Raw genomic sequence first — 22,384 nt, forward strand, 5'->3', positions numbered from 1 at the left:
ACATTAAACAAATGATGGAATTGTCATTAAGAGGCATCTGGTGCCACATGAGACATCTACAGTATCTGACGTGTGAGACTGGGCTAGCAGTTATGGCACAGAACCTATGAGGTACCATTTCCTTCTTGCACTGCATCTTTAGGCCAGGCAGGGTAGGTTAGGGCATCACAAGTGGCTCTGCAACACCCATGTCTGCATAGCTGAATAGTGTTTATCCACAAGGGGAAGTTTACTTTTCCAATTCTCCTTATCAGCAATTACTAAATTAGGGGGAAAAAAAAAAAAAAAAGGAGCGCCCTGTTCTGTTGTAACCAGATAAACAGAACTGCAACATGTCAGCATCCTTTAATTTAAAAGATTTATGTAAAGCTTATATGAGTTGTATGACAGCAGGAAAATGCAGGTTTTAGTAGAAGTATTTTGCATCACTTAAGTAACTTACCCTTCCTGTCCTTCTTGCTGCTGTTGTGGTAAATTTTGCCCTGAATCTATGTCTCCTCCAGAACCTGTGCTTCCTTGCGAGCGGTCTGCTGCGTTACCCCCAGTGCTGGTGCTCGGTCCTGGACACAGGTTCCCACTAAACCCTGGCGTGGAGGTAGTGGTCATCTGGCTAACACTGGGGGCTGCAGAAGATGCTGACAGCTGCGGCACAGAGGATCCAGAGGACGAAGCTCCTGCTGCTGGGAGGCTGCCGGTCCCACCGTTGGGCGTGGAGCTGAAGGAGCTGCCTGCTGGTGGGGCCCCGGGGGCTGCCAGGCACGCCGAGCTCGAGGGCACAGCCCCGGCGCTCCCAGGCGCTGCCTGCGCCTGGCTCSCTGCCGCCGGCACCTGGTATTTAGGTGGTAGCAACAGGCTGCTGTCAAGCTGCAGAGTGGCTAAGTAAGGTGCTGAAAAGAGCATAAGAACAACAAAGGAATGTGAATTTATCAGATTGAAGTATTTTCCGTTCTTAGACTACTGTAAGAGTATGCAAATATAAAGTGAATATAATCTCCATTATATCCATTATATATATATATATAWAATCTCCATTATCTACTTTGGAATCAGTTCTTTAGGGCTTCATTTTGAGCAGGTGTGAATCAAATGTCTTTGAAACAGGGCTGCCTTTGCAGAGCTCTTGCAGTACGAGGAGGACTGGAAGCGAATCACAGTTGGTACCAAAGTATCATTCACCTCTAGCTACACTTTGTTGGGATTGGAGCTGGATATAGTTAGTGTTCAGCTTTGCAAATTACTACACGATATTTTTTCACAGTCTGTTCCAGACATTTTTCAGATAATCTTTGTCAGACTGAAAACCTAAAAGACCTTTTTATTTTGCTATTATCTAAAATAATGGCAAATTCAAAGCCATTGTTATTAGTTATTTCTTTGTATCAGAAAGAGAGAAACCAAAATGACATTAAAAAAAACCAAATGAATAAAAATCAATGTTATATATGTGCATATACATGCATATATATTATAAATATATATACATAAATATGTATAAATATATATACATAAATATGTGTGTATATACACATACTTATTCATTATTTATTTACTCTTAGAGCAAGCACAGCAAAAGGGAGGTACCAGTACTGTCCCCAGACAGACGCATCAGTTGCGAACTGGGCAGCTGCATGGGCTGTGCACATGCTACCCATTTCCACTACGTAGCACCAAAGTAATTTCTCCCATATTCATTTTTGTGACAAATGAATGTTAAAAGCAAGCTGAATGTGGCAGCAAGAYTATTTGAGATAGATAAAGTCCCATCCAGCTATGCCAAGTTTTCCTTTAAAGACAGGAAAAGTATTTAGAAGACTGTAGAACTGCCCAGCTACTTCTGATCTCCATCTGCCTTCTTGAAACTTGTTTCTCCCAAAACTAGACTGCAGTACACAAGATAGCCAGGCTTAGGTACTGTCAGCCCTTTYTCAGAGCAAAGAGAATAAGCATATTGCAAGAACTGATTTGAAATTCACAGCTATTTTTAAAGGAACAAACAAAAAACAAGTTTGCCTCGTGTCTCTCCCAGACAAAGCCGGGAGCCACGTGGTGTCCGGAGCAGCTCAGGGACTGCTCCAGCCTGCTGAYGTTATCTCAGCAGACTTTCCACACTACTTCCTTCACGCCTTCATGCAGCAGACACTCCTGATATTACATTATAAAAGCACAAATATGGCAGGTTGCCAGGCAGCCCTCTCAACCTTCAGGCATGGTACTTCAAAGATATAAAATAAAAAATCCATTACTGTTTCAGGATGGAGGTAAGACTACATGAGACTCTAAAGAGGCTACGCTTTGAGGGCAATGTGGMTCAAAATATCTGAAATCCAGGAGGCTGCAGCCCCTCTTATCAAGGATACTACTTTTTATTTTGCTTTTTCACTCTATTAGCTCACTCTTTGCAGAATTTTAGTCAACTGGTCTTCTATATAAATGTCATGCTCTAAGGCATGCTGCAAATTATTCTATCACAAGGACATGATTTTCTTTTTAATCTGTAGCATAAACACCCAAATGATTTATATGTTCAGTCTTGAACATCTTTGAAACGTACRAACACAAGTCTGATCAACAACAGAACCTTTTGAAAAATAAGAATTGAACATGAAAGCGAGTAAGAAGAAATTGTTATGCAGCAGCCTCAGAATACTTAAAAATAAAGAAGTAAACAGATCATAACTACATCCTAAGTACATGATTGCATCTGCTGCAAAGAACCCCTTAAGTGCCTACTGAAAACACCCCAACCTTGCAGTCTCCTTAACAGACTCACCTAGGTGATGCCGGCAAACTTGTGCATAAAGTTTGAGTCTGGAATGATTGTCACACTCCTCAGCGCCCCAAGGCTGGTTAAACCATTCACTCACAAGCTCATCCGTCAGCTTTTGGGCCACGGTCTTTCCCACCCGCATAATCCCATCRCGTAACACTTTGCAGATTGGTTTGTGCTGGCCAAGTCTACACATCTGGTGAGGAAAGAAGAAATGCTCTTAACCAAATGCCAAGCTCCTGAATGAGTCATGCAGAGCAGTTTGTAGCCCCAAACCTTAATGATTTGTAATCTGAGGCTCTCTACATTCAGCCTATGCCAACACAAATCTGGTTTCTTAATAAATACAGAAACAAAAGGCTACATATATGTGTTAACTTGAGTTACACGTAAGGTCAAGTCAATATAAAGTTACAAAGGAGTCCACAACACTATAAAGTACAGAACATGCATGAAGAGAAAGAAGTCTTTATCTGCGGCCTAGCAATTACATGAAAGCAACAGCTTTTTTTTAACCAAGGCCTTCCACAGTAGGTTTGGCGGGGCTAGGAAGTGTTAGGTTCTGATTGTACTAGCATTGTATCTTCTGTAAAATGAAAGAGGATGTACCATAAAAGAGCAAATGCCAACAAAGCATCACATTTATGTAAGCAGGCCCAGCTTCACTTCTGCACAAAGCAGCCTGGTATGTTCCAAGGCTGTATCACTGACTGAATATTAAGGCACAAGATACTGACTCAATGCCACTTTTCATGTTCAACAGAAAGTATTTTTGTTAATAGTAGTGGGGTACTGGAATGTTTTCACTCTGAATGGCTATTTCAAGATCCTGATGGAAAACAGTGAGTTAACCATTTATAGCTCACTCAGCTGTTGGATGTCTGAGGAAAATGCTGTGCAGTTAGTGACTTTATTTTACGTGTATATATATTATAATCATACACATCATCAAGAAAACATCATATATGACTTTAGTCACATATGACTTGATTCAGATAAACTAAGGAAGTGTGACTTTTATTATTTTTCAAGCATAAACAGGCATTGCCATACGATTATATTTCACAGTTAAATTTTGTGTTTCACAGGAATCAGCATTGTAAGAGTGTAAGAAAATTAGATACTAATTTTGCACTCTGAAAATGGAAGGCCCCGAAAAAAAGAAATCTTCAATTAAATCATTGCTATAAAATATACATACATATATATATATACACACACACACAAACAGATTTCTCCTATTAAACATGCAGCAAATCAGAAATGACACTTAAGAAATAATTCAGAGTGGTTCCTCTATCCAACCTCATATACAGCACTCAAGTCCCTGAAGAAAGTTTTGGCTCCATCGAGCAAGGCCTCATTTTCTGGACACACCACAATATAGGCAACATCTCGATGGCCCCCATATGGGTCAAGCAATAGCCTTTCCCAGAATGGCAAGGAGAATGGAGAGATTGTCAGGAAGTCCTTGTCATATCCCACTAGTAAAGTTGGGATTGGAAGAGGCTCAGGAGAAACCTCAGAGACTATAAAAAAAAAAAAAAAAAAAAAAAAAAAAAAAAAAAAAAAAAAAAGATGATGTTAAAATAACTGGATTAACTGGAAAGGACTCTCTGATATACTAGGAATTGAATTCTTCTAGAAGAATATTGCAAAATCCCTCGCCATGCCAAATTTAAGGTGAGTTTGACCATGCTAACGAAGTGCAGACTGTGGTCGTATTGCACCTGATAAACAACGTCCTTCCACAGCATTTCTCCTGGAAAAACACACTCTTTAATTGAGAAGAAGAAACATCTATATTGTACTTATTAAGTGTCTGAAAAAGGTTCAGTCAGCCAAAGTAGAGGAGGGAGCCAAGTAAAGCACTGCTTAAACTTTCCTAGAATGCTGCAATAAAACCTTTTTCAGTGTATTGTAGGTGCATGTATTGCCCCTCCTGAGGCTTTATCTTTAGCATTTACAAAGAACCGGTTAAACTTTGTCTGAATGATTATATAATCATATTACAAACACACTTCACAAGTACCTAATTCTACAAAAAGCAGCAATGTGAATTCCTGAGATCTGTTTTTATGTTTTTTATCTACCTCCAGCTGAGTGACTGTGCAAAATTACCAAGTAAAATGGTTAGGCTAACTTATTCCATGGTTTGTAATGCTAAGCAAAGTTACCATAATGYAATTCCGAGAACTGGCCTGTGCTCYTTTTCATWACAAAAGCACTTGCTGTCACAGCTGACAGGATTCCCATTCAGTTTAATATGGTATATCCTGGACATGGTGCTCATTGAAAGAAATAATGTTGAAAAATACAAGCCAGAATATACCCTGAGAGTTTCTGCAGAATATATTCCAACTTCATTACAAATGTCACTATTCAATAACATTACTGGACCTACATCTCAGGTCTCTACTTAGTATATGGTAATTTCAGTTGCATTCTCCTGAAACAATTGGCAAATCCTAACACTTTACATTAAATTTACAAATGCTGGAAAAAGACTAGAAGTATTTCTCATGGAGCAGAACATCTTTAGACTGGAACTGTAGTCACCAAGATTTTTCCTAGCCCCAAAGGAAAGCAGAGTATATAAAATACCAGTGCAGATAAAATAATGAAGTTTYGTGGAACTTAAGAATAAAACTAAGCAAGACCAGAGCAGCTGAGACTGAAATAAATTGGAGGGAAGAAACAGAAAAAGGCCAAATGATACTTAAAGGTCAATCACTATTTTGCAAATGTGTACATATAAAGCCTGTTTTTAAATCCGYGTTTTCCAGAAGGATGACTTAAAATCAAGAAATATATAAACTGAAGCCTATCATAAAACTTCCTAAGGCTATGGAAGATATTAGAAGTGAATCTCYTTGTGGGCAAAATAAACCCACTTCTATTTACAGGATTTGGTCCTGGCCTAGAAAGCCTCTCTTCTCTGTTACGACTTAGTGCAACTTTAATAGCTTCCTCTCTTCACATTTCTTATGTGAACTAGCTCACTGCAGTACAAGCCAAAATACAGATTCAGATGGGGATTTGATTCTCACACAATATTTAGGTGCTATGTAAACACRCATCGTCTAGAAGGGTAAAACATTCACTATAATATTCAAGCATATGCTTATAAGCCTTTCAAGACCACGAGAAGTAATTTGAGGAAGCCATTTGCTATAATGTGTTTTCCACAAGAAAGTGCACATTTCCACTCTCAYGGTTCCAGAAAACCACAGCTCTGATTTTAATTGTGGGTGTACTAGAACACAGTCTATGTACCATAGGTGCCTCGTCCCGCCATCTTATGGAACTGCTGCCAGGTGAGTGGTCCCTGCACGTGCTGGATGTTCTCCCAGGTCCTCCCGGTTCGCTTCTTCTGGATGGCGTCCTGGAGAAAGGGCTGGAGTGACAGCAACATGCGCACCACGTCCTGGGAGGAGAGCATGCTGATATCCAGCACTGAGAACAACAACAGAGCATCAATCACTTTCATTGAGCAAAAGGATGAATTACTTTGAGATGGCAACGTTTTTGGTGTGTTGTTCCCTCATATTACTCTTCACAATGCGCATAAAATCTGTACAGCTCTGTGTAATGATATTTAGTATCCTGGCTCCACAAAAACATTACTGAACTAAAGCTATTACAGTCCTTCCCGCATAACTTTTATTGAAACCATTGTTCGACACGGCTCATAAGCCTGAGCACCCTCAGCACTCATCAGCCTGCTGCTTTTGTGATGAGTGATTACACCCTTCTCCTAGAAAAAAAGGGTCAAAGGGGTCACAGCCCCTTCTCCCCTCCCCCCAAATACTTGAAGTTATTTTGCTTATTTGCTTTGGACTTTGGAATTACCACAAATTCTGGCACAAGCCAGACTACAAGGTCTACACAACTAAGGACAATCTGACTATTATTCCTTTACCTGTAATTTTTTTTAAAGCTCTCAAAAATCTACTTTATCTCTAGAATATTTTATGTGTTTCATTTCCCACACAAAGATTAAGTAACTTATGGTTGGAAGTTTCAATCAAATTTCTAAAAAAAAGTCTACTRCAACCCGTACCATTGCTGTGAGGCCAGGAATGTACAGTGGCACTTCTTACTAGGGCTTCATCCACTTTTCCGCCAGTGGGGTTRTCCACATACTGCCTGCCTTGCTCCAGGGCATTGAAGCACTCTATCCAGGAGTCGTTACTGTCTGCCTGCAGTCTGTCGTAACTCCAGTTCATACAGGGCAGTGGCTGACGGTTCTTGGAGGCCATATAATCCAAGCAGCTCAGAGAAGTGAAAGGCTGTGTGTGCTGATTCTGGAGGAGCAGGAGGAGGCTCATTGGAGGTTCCTGTGTCCTTCTCGCTCCCTCTCCCATCTGAGAAAGCAGGTTGCTTTGACACATCATCAGGCGTCTTTCTGCAGCTTGGCCAATATCTGAGGTCTTGCCAAAAATATCCAACTCATCCTCAATGAAGAGCCCGGAGTTGTAACCCAATTTGCGGTTCATAATAGCACTAAATCCACAGGTGCAACGGTACTGATCCTCATTAGATGAATCTGGGATGTATAAKCCAACATCTGCACCTTTAATATTCATATTACAGGCGCATATGCAACAGCTGTCAAAGTTACGATCTTTGAAGATGTTCAACACAGAGTCTGAGAGAATCAAGGTGACGTAGAGGCTGTGAGCCTCTGGGATGGGCTGAACAGTGGCCGGCTCCACAGAATTAAGCGGTCGTGTTGTAGAAGGGGTAGAAGCAGGTGATCCTTGATCTGTGCTGTCATATTTTACAGATCCTTGGCCACTTGCAGTACCCCCACCTCTAGGAGTCCTTGGGGTCCTGGGAGTGCGGGGGGTAGGGACGGAGAAGCGGGGAGTTGCTGGTGATGGCAGAACTCCAGCTCCGCTGTTGCTGGCCGGCGCGGCGCTGCTCAGCGTAACGGGGGTGCTCATCTGAGGAGTGCTCATCTGAAGATAGTCCTGGTCGGCCAAACTCCCAACACTAGGCACGTTGCTACAAGAAACGCACCATAAAGAAGCAAATGGTACCAAGTAAACTAGCTGAATCTGCTTCCTAAGAGACGGATTTTAAAACACAGGGAGATGAATGATAGGGGTCACTATGAAACACAGTAAGGGAAAAACGTCTGCAGGCATTTTGCTCCTGGGCTTTTACATATGTCTCTTTCACCTAAAAAATCAATTCTCATAGTAAACACAACTCTTTCTTATCAGTGTAATAAAAAAAGAACATTAAACACTTAACTCTTTTCAAAAATTGAAAATGACCAGATTACTGAGATGCCCATTAGAAGAATGACAACACGRTCTTACCAAGATATATATATTTTTAAAGGAAATTTATACAAAAGGTTTGAGTTAAAAAAAAATTTTAAAAAGCAACTGACATAATCTAAAGAGGAAAATAGTGTAAAGTAAGGGAATATTTCATAAAGGCATAAAAATGCTACCTCATTTTAGAAATATTGAGTTTAAATATGGTAGCATGCAACTGCCAGTAGCCTTTCAGGTACTCAAAAGCAAATACTCATTTAGCACTATGCAGTCCACAGGACAAAAAAAAAAAAAAATCACAAGTTGAATTCAAAACTCTTTAGCTAGTAAAGCTGAGAATCATATTTTTCGATCTTCTCATCACTAGCATTTTTTATACTTAACATTTGTAATTTTCTGCCAAATTTAAGTGACCAGAATGTTCATACTTTCCCATGAGATCTATATTCTCTCTAGATTGACTCATTATTCCAAGAAACAGATAATACAAGCTTTTTCAAAAGAATATTTAACCTTCCGCTTTCCAAGCTGCTAATATAACACTTCTCTTGAAATGTGTTTGTTAAACACTTCATACATTTTATTTCCTGATGCTAATATTTAAGAATATAATTAGTCTCCTGACTAAGGAGTGGAAAAAGCAGAATTTTTCATGTCTATTTACCCTTACTCTCTATTTTGTGTTATTTAAAGGAGCATTATTTTAAGGCGCAGATGCCATTAGCAATGTGAAAAGAGACCTTATTCCTTAGAATCATTTAGTTATCTTGAATTGATGTGTATCCAACCCAGGGTAAGAGGAAAAAAATGAGCTAAGGTCTGAAGGAGTTCCAAATCTGAAGTATACTGTGTGCCTCAGACTAATAAGAAAAGGTGACCTAGAAACCTTTGATTGGCAATCACCACTCTGTCAGAAGCCTGCAGTAATAATCTTCACTCTAATTGGATTATATTGAGAGTAAAAGATGGTTTTTTTTCCAACAAATACCTGAAATGAATAAGAAGCTTGGGCCTGGTGGATCATTTAGCAGTATTTTAAAAAAAGGAAAAAAACACCACTCCCTTGGCACTATCAAGGGTTCACAATTTCTTTTTTGCAATTCTTTTGAGAGCACTGAATTATCCTTTGGATCTGTAAAGGGGCTGATTTAAAAGATTTAAAGATTGATTTTAAAACATAGACTATTTCCTCCAGGAGGTACTTCCTTCCTCCAGGAGGGACTGCAGGGCAGCAGGAGACATTTATGCTGTCTATGCCTTTTAAGAGGTCTTATAAATTTAACGGTACAAATTATGGCCATCAATATAGGTATCAATAGGGTATCAAGATTCCCAGCAGTGTTTTTGTTTGTTTGTTTTTCCCAGAAACACTGCTAATTCCTGAAAACTGAGTAAAGAATAAAGTTTTCAAGTTTAACAGGAACATCTGCATACAGGTCACACTCCTGCTACAAACTGAAAAGCCCTAATATCTAATTTTAATATTTAGAAAGAGGAAAATGGCATACGTTTAAACAGCATATATTTAATGTTGAACTGCAGTATTTTCCTGTATCAGAAAGTGCAATTAATTCAAGTTCTGTTTTTACTATGATCTGTGAGAAGTACCAAGAGTGTTGTGAAACTACATGGTGACAAGAGCAGTTTCAAAAAAAAATGTTAATGCGAATATCCCTACCATCAGAAACTTTTTTATTTGAGATAACAACACTCTTAAAAGGTTTACAAAACATTTGCAGGCTACTTGATGGTGTTAGTACTTAGTGAAATATGCTTTTAATATATGCAAAAAATATTCTGATTAAATATTTTTCCTGCAGTTTAGTACAGGCATCCTGCAGCACAGTACTTACTTGTAGCCATCTCTGATGAAAGTGGCTGCAGGTGGCAAAGGAAGTTGTTCAATTTTAGGAGGAACTGCCCAAGAAGGCCTGAAAATGCAGGCATCTGGTATCTTCAGAGGTAGAAGACATTGACTTGGCAGTATCTTCAGGGGAGCAAATATGGAGGAGCCCACAAAAGGTTGAAATGATGGAACTTTGTGCACATACGAAAAATCCTGTAACATCCAAGTGATATTGTTTACAACAACACGGTAAGGTTGATCTTTATATTTAAACAATTATTTCTTATTAAAAAAAATTCACTCTTTTGAACCATACATAACTGCATTTATTTTTTCATAATTCTGTCTATTCATCCCACAAAACATTCAGGACCAGTTCCTTCACAAAATGCAGCTGACACTTCTTATCACACTGAGGTACTATACAACTTTCACTAATATGAGAACATTTCACAATTATATTAGATTCATTTAAGATATGAAATGCTTGAAAATTAAATGGCACACTATGAAATATTCAGCTTATCTAACTTTAAGCACCTAATTTAGGCACCTAAAAAGTTTATCTTTGAAAGACTTCTATACTGATCACAGAAAGGCCGAATCGCTCTCCAAAAAATACTCAGGTGCCTTAAGTCAGCCTCTCTGAATAACACTCCCTTTGGGAATTAATAGAATCCCATTAGTAAAAGTGGATCCTTATCCCTAGCAGTGTTTGAAAAAACACATTTAAGGCTACCCAGACCGGACTTCAAGTGACTGTCAAATGTTTATTCGCAGAGAACCACGACAAAAAACTTCTATTTCTAAAGCTAGTCAAAGTTTCTTTCATTACAAAAGAGCTAATCCTTTTGAGTCACTACTACAAAGCAACAATATTTATTGAAACAGTAGGAGCAGGTTCAAATTTCAGTATTTAACATCTCGCTAGATCTTGACACGTTTCCCCTTCTATCTTGTTAAAGCATTGAGATGAGGGATGTGTGGATTGCTACCTCAGCTGCTGGGTACTCAAGCCCAAGAAATGCACTCACATGTTCTCAGAATGATTAGCAATGGGTTTAGGTGCTTGTTTCCCATCAGTGCATATGAGAAAGTGCAACACACTCAAAAGCAGAGTAAATTATGCTGTTGGAAATGTTATCAGGCACAATTAAAAATATATTTTAATACTCGTAAAAATGGGTGTTAGGGAGATGAAAATATTTTCACTGGCAATGATGCACTAAAACCTGTCCCCCTTAAAAACTCTCAAGCTCAAGTCACAAGGCATACTTTCTTTCCAGCCCCAAATTATCCTATTTACTAGGATATTGCTAGTCAAATAGAAGGAAAAAGTAAGTAGTAAGATCCGTGACAAGGGGAAGAAGTATTCTTCCATATTTACACACAACACACCTCATTAAGAACATTTCAAACTTCTGTAATGGCAGCAGAATTGCGAGAAGAAAGAAAGAAGGTACAAAGTGAATGGGTAACTGTACAGCAGAAAAGCCTCTAAGAAGATGCTTTTTCTCATTGTGCCTTCAATATAACATGATATAATAAAGAAGAGATCTTGCAACAGAGCAGACTTTATCCATGTCTAGCTTACCAGGTGTTTAACTGTCTTCAGGAGGGCTACTCTGGTGTCTCTGACCCTACCTTCAGCAATGAGGCTCTCCCTTCTCAGCGAACTCTTTGGCAGAGCTCACTAGCAGCTCACTCTTCCAGTCCCACACCCCTTTGCGGCCTTGCGAGCTGGCAGCTCCTGCTTTACACTTCCTCATTACATGAACATGAAATGCTTGAATGCAACAATCTGCYCTATTTTCTCCCTGGGCTATATTTGAATGCTCACAGGGGGAACACCAGTGTGTTGTTTGCCTGTGTTTTACCTTCTGTCTAAGTTATATCATTGCTGCCATACAGGAAAATTTACTAATTCAAAGCTAAGTATTTTATACCCACATTAGACTGCATATCAGTGTTCTTGGATCAATATATAGCCACTTCTTGCCCATGCAGCTGCAAGTGCTGTATTGTAAATACTGTTTCTTTGTATATAYGGTTCACTCAGCTGTACAGATGCTTAGAAATCAGCCCTTGGCTAATTCCAGCCTTTACAGGAGAACAACATGAACGGGAGCGTAACAGGTCTTGGGAAAATAAATGGCTAGAAATACAGAAATAAACAGGCTGTGGGGGATTTTGGACTAAGTGGGCTTGAAGGAGAGGAATTAGAGTACAAAACGTGGTGTTGGGGACTACCACGAAGACAGAGTTCTCATGTAGATCTCCCTTTTAATTACCTGCATACACCCAGCTTGCACTGCTGAACCACAAGGAAAAGTTCATTTTTAAAAAAATAATCCTCAAGTTATACTCATGGAAATATGATAAAGATAACGTCTGACAAAAGTGACAGAAATTGGCCAAAAAGTAAGTAATGCAGAATACACACAGTCAGGCAGAATGATTTAACCTACCTGTTAACGTGTGCTAACGATGGAACAATGAAATACATATCAATGCAGACTAGGTGCTTATGTTAAATCCTTTTATGTGATGCTATGAAAAAATGGATACATCTTGATATGTAAGCAGGGGAGGTGAGTACTAGTACCCCATAGCAGAGACCCCATTTTTAAATATTTCTTTATTCAGAAACACTATAGGGCCCAATATAGGAGTAACTATGTGACATTACCTGACCTGTGTTATACAGAAAGTCAGATAAGAATGGTCCCATCTGGCCTTACAACTTGTGAAGTAACATCAGCTGAAGAAGAAACAGAGCAAATTTTCAACCCCTAGGCTTTCTCAGTGATTTTCAACCCTAACCAAAAAAGGCAACATTTCAGAGAGAAAAAGGCAGCCTTTCTACATGCATGATTTTATCACTAGTTCTGTCCCCAGAAACTGGCAACAAGGAGTGGCTATACATAAAATGTGCTACAGAAAAATTATCTGAAGAAAGCATTAAAGCACTACATAGTCACAAGCACGATGCTTTTCATATACATACGTTATTTCTGCCAAGCAATAGACTCACTTCATGTACAATATTGTTTGGGTCCTGAGAAACCCAGAAACATTACAGAGCTATACCTATCATGTGAGAGAACAGAAATAACTGTAGTTAAAACTAGGGGAACAATTTAAAAACTGTTTTATAAAGAAGGATTTTGTTTTTCCAGCTAAAGATTGATACATACTTTATAGGGATCCAATTCACATTTGTTAAAGTAATCTGCTCAGCACCCTACAAGTTACATGTCTACAAAAAAGCATACAAAGCATACACAGACAGGGTTACAAGATAGTAACATCTTTGGCATATTACCTTAATTTCTTCAGGTTTAGGGCTACCTAATCCATCTTCCACCTCCATTTTAAACTCAGCAAGCTGCGTTGGAACCATGTTGACCATAGGACTTTCCATCATTCCTAGGGCAGTTACAGTCTCCGAGCTTATTCCGTCTTTATAATTCATTACAGGGGAGAATGCAGGGTGTTGTTCTAAAGATGGTGGTGTTGGGAACATCCTTTGGAGATCTGCCACAGCTAAATATGATAGAACAAGCCACTGTTAATCCTTAAAATATAAATTCTCAAGTAAAACCAATAAAACAGAGGAGATCAGCTTGGCACTAGCCCTTTTTCCAGCCATTAACATCTAGAAAAGATTCTACAGATTTGCCACGGTTCTGACACTAGTACAAACTTGGACTAAGACTTAAGGATAAATTCCAACAATTCCTAGGGATGCTTTGCAAACTCATTGTTCAGTAGCAACAAAGCAATGCAACATACACAGATGCAAACACAACATTTTTAACAAATGCTATCATAATAAAAAAGATTAATTGACATTAACAAAGTTCACCCCAGCAACTGTTACTAAGGTGATTCAGAACAGTTACTCTCCTTTTCTGGAATGCCACTGAATCCTAAAATGGAGGCTTTCTGAATTTTGGGCAGTTAGCTGTGTTTTTCCACCGACCTGCAGTCACCACAGTGCAGTGTTTGGTCCACAGTGACAAAACCCCAGAAAAAGACCACGGTTGCTAACACAAACACAGGCATTTTTGGTTGTATATTAGACTGTCAAGCATCCAAAAATGACAAACAAGCCTCAGAGAAAGTTTCAAAATAAGAATTTTGCACTACTAGACACTAAGCCAGGAAAATCCCTAAAATATCTCTCAGTAAAATCAATATAAAGTAATCATATCTTTTCTTTTTAAAAAGAAGAAAACCAGAAAAGCTTAATCAAGTACTATGTAGCATATACAATCAAACAGAAGTCAGAATAAAATCTTGCATTTCCTTCCCAGTTACTTTCTCTTTATTTTGCTTAAAATTCAGGTGGTATATTATCTTGTCTTTACGTGAATTAGGACGGATATCCTCCTGACTTAGTGATCTCTCTGGAGAATTCATTGTTAAAATGCTTAAATTAGAGCGGGGTGAACTCCCATAGGTATCTCATCTGAAGCAGTAATTCTGACAGACTAAATGCTCACTGCCATTCCTTTACACACACCCAGCCCTAGCYGGTAAGGCACAAAAACATAGCATTATTTAGTAACTTTTGCAGCCTAAAGATTATGACTAATGCACAATATATAGAAAAGACTATCTGACAGGAAAACACTGAGTTGYAGAAATCAAAACTCATTGTTGAAGAATGTTGTTAGTTTCTATAACTAGTTTTGAAAGACAGAAATAAATGATGGAATTAAAATTACATATGGCATATGAGTACATTTACATAGTACTGAATATATTCATATACATAGTATAGGATGCTGCAGTTTCAATTTCTTTCCTTGTTCTGCCTTAACTGTGCAATAATCTAGAATTGATTCTCTTGTGCACAGAGATGAGACAGCTGGTTTCCTATTTAGCTCTTTATATGGAGTGGAACAACTCAAATAGAAAAGATCCTCCTGAAGCAGAGTGAAAATTTTAAAAGAACTTAGCCCCGTACTGATACTCAGGTTCAGCAGAATGAAAAAAAAAAAAAAAAAAGGCCAAAAATCTACTTTACACCAGATGCTAAAATAAAAGACAATCTACTCCTGCTTGCCACCTGGATGAGTACTGCCTCTGAAACAGAAGGAGGGCTCAAATGTAGCATAGTCATTAGGACTCTGCTATGATGTATGAGGCATTTCAGTTCCCTGAAGATACTCTTATGCCTCAAGAATGGTGTCAAAGGGAGACACCTACAAAACAAACAATCGAAAAGGAGCATCTCTCATTTAACTTATTTCATATAGCTCTGCAGTACATCGTTTTCTCACCTTTGCTAACTCTAGTTAGCAAAATTCTGCGGTGCAGATTCATAAAAAGGTTTAATTACCCAAATGCCCAACCCTACAGCAGCTGACTAACCATCATTATTCATCTGCATCTCATGAAAGGCTCGCATATTTTAAAGATGGATCAGCTAAACCTGTCAAAATCTAATCTCAATATACTTCAGACTTGCACACTTGACTAAATCAGCACAACCTTTATGGATCCATAAAATTCTGATTCATTTCTTTGACACCATGCTTTTTGCCCTCAATTTGTTCTCATTACCAGCTGAAGTTAATGAGAAGGCATTAAAGAATGATTTGCAGAGAAATTTGATTTCTGTTTATAGTAGTCACAGGATCAAACATCCTGCTTTCACACCACATAATGTCTAATTCATAATCTGGTTAGTATCATATGAAAAATTCTGACCTCCCTCCTCACACATACATGAACACACACACATATGCTCAAAAGAAATGTGCTTTATGTACATAATGCTAAAGGAWGTATGTCTTTCTCACCATAAAAGTTACCATTCCAAGAAGTTGTTGGCACAGACCTTATACAGAGATGTTACTCAATACCTTCACTGTACTATATATGTAATGACCTGCATCAGCATTACTTCTGCCATAAATATCCCCTCCATAAGGGGTTAAAATTTTTCTTCAATGAGAAGCTAATACTTCTATTCTACTCATATGCTTGCAAACCTAGATTAAACCCTGAAGGTGGTTTTAGTCAGAAATTGCCCTATGTTAAAAGCAGCTTCTTTCTAAGCTAGGTTGCACCATAAAGCCCAAGTGGTAAATCACAGCTTTAAAATCTGAATAGCTGTATAACGAAGAATGATTTATGCTTAAATGGGTATGGTAATGGTATAAGTGAATGTCTGAGATTAAATACGAACAGATATTACAGGGATAGCTTCTGGAAGACCTGTAACAACTCCCTTCCATGCTTCCATCAGAAGCAATAACACGAGAACAGCAGCATCACGAACCTCAGAAGGCACATTAAAAGTTCTATATTACCATTCACTGTTTCAAGTAAAACCAAGTTATCCTTGTTTAATATAGGCAAAAGAAACAAAAGAAAATAAGCATGCTAGCTCCTAATCCTAAAAAAGGGACATTACAAATTTCTTGCAAAACTGTTAGTATAGTAGCTAGGAGGTAATTTTAACTGTGACCAAAGCGGTGAGTTGCTGATACTTACTTGGTGGATAAGGAACTGCTGTTCTACCATCCTTCCCTGCAGGGCGTTCCTCAGATCCCACTGCAGGTGTTTTTGATGACCGAAGAGCTGGTGATACAGCCTAAAAGACCAATCATGTAGCATATTAAAACAAAAAAACAACAAACAAACAAAGAAAACCCCAGAGAATTCTAAAGCTATTGAAATTTTTGAAAGCTGTCTGAAAGAGATTTCACAAAGAAAAAAAGAGAAAAAATGTACTTTTCCATTGGAATAACACATTCTTCCCCTCTCCCAACCAAGAGTTTGGATTCTTTTTATCTTTTTTAACACTAAAATCAAAACAAAAAGTCGCTGAAATATTTGCACATTCATACAGGTGAAAACACATGCATGCATAAATATATATGTGCATATACACACATTATAGTGAATCTGTCAAAATCATACTGAAATCATCCTGAAAATGTCAAAATTAACCCAGAGCTTGAAAGCAACATGACGACACTCCCTGCTTCCATATTGGGGCACTATGAAGTGGTAAGAAAACAGCAGCAAGGGTAACACTGTGTGGTTAGTGCACGGGATACCACAAATCGACTATCACAGGGCCCAGCTCAACACACTGCCTGTTCTAAGACAGGAGGAACATGAGGTCTATCCAAGCCAGCAGTGACTGCACACAAAAAGGTAAATGTCTTTGTTTTGACAGAATGATCCTCTAGTAGACTTGCATATCAGRTGCAATATCTTAGGTGCGGTGTATGTAAAACCACAGTGCAAATAAAAGACCTGAGGAGCCATTAAACATAGTTAATAAGCCCTGGATGAGAGGTAGAAAAATAAGTTTTGCCAAGAAGCTGACATTAGACCTTCAAACCATCAGTCTGCATCAGTCAGTTTAGGAGCTTTTATATCATTATGGTTAGATTAGATTAAGTCAAAGACAGTAATTATTCTCATCTGCAGCTTTGATGTAAATCGTAGTAGAAKCCTGTGCCATGTGCTCTAGGTGACCCTGCGTGCGCAGCAGGGTTGGACTAGATGATCTCTAAAGCTCCCCTCCAACCTGAAGGATTCTATGATTCTACTGTATTTTATAATGAACTATTTCTCTTTGCAGAGAAATAAAGTAGTTACAGGAACAAAAAGAAACAGAATTACTTCAGAGTGTTACTTCAGGGAATGACTGAAATACAGTAAGTTAAATGTATTTTTCTTTGGGCAGCTTCTCAGACAGTGCAAAAATACATATCCCTCAGTCAATGAAAGATATCTAGGGTACCCCCTAACCTTCCTGGGTTTTATACAGATGGTTGCTCCTTGAACAGTGTYTTAAGGATATCTTGCCCTCACTTAGTGCTAGGTACACGTGCGAGCCTGCCTACCTGGCAGTGCTCTCTTCTATCTATTAGGGATGACTGCCGACCACTAGGATTACAACATCTTTCTTCTTCTTTGTCAGGGTTTAAATCTACAGCACATTCAGTCCCACAAAGACTTACACCAAGCTCATCTTCATCTGAATTATCAAAGATATTATCTAAATCATGAAGTGATGGAGCCAGATCTGTCACCTGTGTGAGGCTACCAGAGCCTACTCGGCCTGCAGCATTGTCTTGCCGGGTATCTATGAAAATAGAGAAAAAAAGAAAAGGAAAAAATGGAGCAGAAATGGGAGTAAACACAGGAAAAATACTTGTGGCCTTAGTTATACTCATGACTCTAAACAGGGAAGAAGTAAGAATCAGTGAGGCCCCTTCTCTAAGATGTATTCTGGAAACATCCTTGCCGTAGTGGAAACGTGTGCTGAAGTTTTAGTCAAACASCACAAGCCAATCAGGAAAGAATAAACCCACATACCACTCTATTTTTTTTTTCTGCTTGTCTTTTATAATAACATAAATATTTTTCTTTTTAATATTTTTCTCCAACTCAGACAGTTGTCGCTATATCCCATGTCATAGTAAAATGTTTAGCCTGAGACTTTTGAGTATTTTAATTTTGCAGAGCAAATAGAAGACTTGAACTCACCTGTCTTAGGAGCAGAACTGAAAATAGACATGGCATCTTTCCCATCAGGCACTGGCGCAGAATGACCTGCTGTGGGGATGTCCTTGGTTCCAATTCCGTCTTCTGACTATGCACAGAATCCAAGAATATTTCATAATGTTAATTTAAGCTATGTAAGAATAACGTATCGTATTAATAGCTTTCCTTACACCAAGTCACATGCAGGGCTCTTGATTCAACCCTTTTGAGAAGCTCAGATCATTTAAAGCACAGAGAAGGACTGTTATTTTCGATTTAGCCACATGTCAGGAAAAAATATGAAGTAATACTGCACATCACTTACCGAGTATTCTATAAACATCAATTAAGTTAGATAATCAGCAGAGACAATTAGCATGCTCATTCTCTCTAGAAAACACACCTCCTAGAATTTTAAGTGTGGTAGCTATCTATAGGAACAAATGAGGAAGAAAAGCCAAATAATACATACAATATATATTGTCTACATACAATAAGTAGCATTACAATGGGTAAGATAGAGAGGGGGAAACATGATATGGCTGCAGCAGCCAAGGGCCCAGGAGTAAGGATCAAATCATTCTATACTCCCCATGAAGAAGAAGAGCTCTAAGGAAATATTCAAATTAATATTCTGTCCCTATCACAAATCCACTCAGTAGAAGGCTAAACAGGTTTTGCCCAAGGGAAGAAAGATGAATTTGGACTGGAGAGATATGAGCTTTGTGGGGAGGTGATATCTCAGGCTGGAGAAAACAGGAGAAAGAATTGGGGGAAAAAAAAAAAMCAAAAACAAACAAACAAAAAAACCCAGCAAGTTCTTTCCTCTTTCCTCTCTGCAAGTGAACATGAGGCTTGAAATAGTTTATTTCTAAGCATATATCTGGAATCTGCTTCTGGTTAGAAGGAAGATATATAAACCAGCAACTACCGTTTCAAGATACGGTACCGCTGAACTGGAGCAATTTGTTTTTCCTGTGCAACAAAGAAATACATATCCCTCTGAGTTTAATCTATGGAGTAGATTTGTGCATTCACAAGAGCTGTGCTCTTGGTAAAGTAAAATAACCACAATAAGAAGATTAAAGACTTTGGATTTACAGGTTACCTTGTTCTTTTTCAAAATATCTTTCTCAGCCCCAAGTTTGCATTTTTTATTGCCAGTGAAGCTGTACTTTATGTCACCATCTTCAAAAGTGTAAGGGTCACTAGCATCTCCTAAGCCTTCCCCAGGCTGATGTGTTAGAGGCAAGGGATCAAGATAGTTCAGCATCTGCACTGGTTTGTTGTCCTCCAAGATTTTAAATCGTTTATTAGGTTGTGCTAAAAGCCTGAAAGTGAAAAATAAGCAGACAATGTCATCATCATGAAGCAAAACAAAAATGCCTTTTGCAGCAAAAAAACACCAAAAAATCTGAACATCTGTAGCCGTTACACACGCGGTCCATATTCCACACCATTCTCCTTCATATAACAGAAATGATGCATACATTTCCCTTCATTTAATATTAAACACCTCWCTACATTGACAACTTCCATTTTGGGACAACAACAAAAAAAAACCATGTTCTTACCACACAATTCTTCTCACATAACATAAATCACAATATTCTCAAGGTTATTCTGCACATAACCTTTTCAACCTCTCAAACTTATAAAACAATTACCAAAATTAATTTTGGCATACCTCAAAAATTCTTCCTCAATTGATTTTACCTTAAATGTTTTCATTAATTATCCTTTAATTATGTTTTTCAATGTGCAGTCTGAATGCAAAGAYAATTTTTATTTTTAAGCCTGCATAACATTAATTAGTTTCCACATTTTAGAGGTTAAAAAGATACATCCTCCTGAATAACATTAAAGCTGCACAAGTAGTTCATATCCTTCACTGAGAAAGAAAATGAGTGTTWTTTTTTTTTTCCTATSGTAAGATTTCTAAAAGAGAATAATTTGGGGGAGGGGGAGGAAGGCAGGGAAGGTTTTTTGTACCACTTCCTTGTAATGGTGTCAGCATTGTGAGTCCAGGATGGGATCTTTGAAATGGATAGTAACCTTACTATTAACTTCAGTCTGTACAGGCCTGAAGCTTGAAAAGCCTAACAAAGTGTATTTCATAACACAGTGTATCAGTTGTTACTTACGAAAAGCGTGGTGAGGTGCAACTTCCAAACGATGCAATAGGATAAACGGCCTTGAAGGCCCTGTCAGAGCCCAAACCAGCTCTGTCTGTCCTCTGCCTTGTTAAAACCAAACACTGATGCAACTGTAGGGTTGCAAAACTGAACACAGAYCTTATTTTTTAAAATACTCAGAAGTAAGCTTCATAAAAGCACTCCACTTGCTCTAATTATTTTCACAGAAATTACAAGAATGGATCTATCATCTCTGATAATGTCCAACAAAAAGCCAAATATTAAAAAGATSAAGAATATTATGATTTTAAATTTGTTTTTAAGTATTTAACATTAACAGCAACATAGAGTATCCTTGATGCTAAAACAAAGCCTTTTACTTATTGCATCATTTGGTAGTAAAAATATATGTTCAGAAATGGCTATTAAATATCTCTTTCCATTAGTTATTTTCCTATCAATTATCACTCTTACACGAAACTGTCTCAGCTAAACTCTACTATCTACACCCACATCATCCTTAAGGTTTTGAGACTGCGGGGAACTACCCGGTTACAACAGAAAACAGTGCAGTCGAAACTAGAATTTATTAAAACCATGGCTCAACCATGAACAACTTCCTTTCCCACCTCTTCAGCGCTGTGCTGTCCGAGTTTACTTCCATCTTGGCATCATATCTCTCACAAGGAAGATCTGGCGGCCTGAACTCTGGATCGTCACTTGGTGGGACACTRTAGGTCCTCCACATATCTAGTGAGTCGCTGCTGTGATTTATCCCACTGTATAACGCTGTCTCGCTGACCTCTGCCATCAGAGGAAGCCTCTGTCCAACAAGAATTGTCCTGTCATCTAAGCTGGGCAAGGGCTGAAGCTCCAGCCCACTGCCGTAGAGTGCTGGGTTCACGGGGACTGATGGTGGGTCCACATTCTCTGCTTCCTGACCTCTGGGCTGGGGGCTAAGTGTGGGAGGCAGAGGGGAAGTAGGGGAGTGGGGTGAATCCATAGGATTCATACTAATTTGCTTGCTTGGATTTCTAGCAGGTATAGATAGCGGCTTCTCATATTTTCTGGAGTTAGAGACTTCCAAAGAGGGCTCCATTCCTGCTAATCCCAATTTCTGTCCTGATGCGTCTTGCTCCACGCATAGCTCTTCAGTCACAGAGGGCCGATGGTGAAACGGCATCAAAGGCCTTTTTTGCAGTTTATCTCCTTTTTCCTGTCTTTCTGTTGCTTTGTGCTTTGAAGAGGCAGGAGGTGGCAATGATGACGATGATGATGTTCCCACATTGAATCCTGGCTGAGTTATCGTTGGGGGACGGCTGGAGCCAGCAGCACAACGCTGTTTGAAAACCTTATGCCTGAAAGTGGAATCAGAAAAAAAAAAAAAAGTAACTTTATAAGGGCTATCTGATCTAATAAAGAAAAACAAAACAACAACAACAAAAACAAGGAGGAGCAGCATCAGGAAATCTTGTGTCTATTCTGGATGCTTCCAGTGGTCACGTCATCGACAAAAGGCCCCGCTTGACTGGGGTTTCTTCAGCCTATGAAGTGGAGGAGGACAGACTCCAGATAATAGAATTCTATGGAAGAAAGATTTAACTTCTATAAAAAGCACAGAAATGCTCAGCTGGAAGATAATATAAAGAAAAAAATAATCAGGCTACTAATGTTTTCATTATCCTAATGAAAGAGTGCCTTTCAAACAGAACGATGACTGTGGAACTACCCTACTACTTTTGTACAGTCTTGAACATCTGTTCCAGCAGACAGGGATTGGAGATTCGTTATGTTCACAGATGTGACGCACAGCAGGCTGCCTCCA

The 22,384-nt window shown here is 38.7% G+C and overlaps 1 protein-coding gene across 1 annotated transcript in view; it reads right to left on the reverse strand.

The window, feature by feature from the left end:
- MED13L (mediator complex subunit 13 like) overlaps positions 1-22,384 on the reverse strand; it is a 175,415-nt gene that overhangs the window by 20,069 nt on the left and 132,962 nt on the right. The window contains exons 10-21 of the mRNA XM_026042874.1: positions 21,189-21,917; positions 19,533-19,755; positions 18,428-18,533; positions 17,899-18,023; positions 16,415-16,514; positions 13,230-13,450; positions 9,912-10,117; positions 6,831-7,777; positions 6,044-6,223; positions 4,073-4,296; positions 2,771-2,963; positions 443-887 (exon numbers count right to left, since the gene is read on the reverse strand). Coding sequence (XP_025898659.1) covers positions 443-887; positions 2,771-2,963; positions 4,073-4,296; positions 6,044-6,223; positions 6,831-7,777; positions 9,912-10,117; positions 13,230-13,450; positions 16,415-16,514; positions 17,899-18,023; positions 18,428-18,533; positions 19,533-19,755; positions 21,189-21,917 — 3,699 coding nt within the window. The remainder of the gene's footprint in view (positions 1-442; positions 888-2,770; positions 2,964-4,072; positions 4,297-6,043; positions 6,224-6,830; positions 7,778-9,911; positions 10,118-13,229; positions 13,451-16,414; positions 16,515-17,898; positions 18,024-18,427; positions 18,534-19,532; positions 19,756-21,188; positions 21,918-22,384) is intronic.

This window comes from Nothoprocta perdicaria, unplaced genomic scaffold (assembly GCF_003342845.1).
Source record: "Nothoprocta perdicaria isolate Ctin4 unplaced genomic scaffold, notPer1 scaffold_317, whole genome shotgun sequence".
In the NCBI taxonomy this organism is placed as follows: domain Eukaryota; kingdom Metazoa; phylum Chordata; class Aves; order Tinamiformes; family Tinamidae; genus Nothoprocta; species Nothoprocta perdicaria.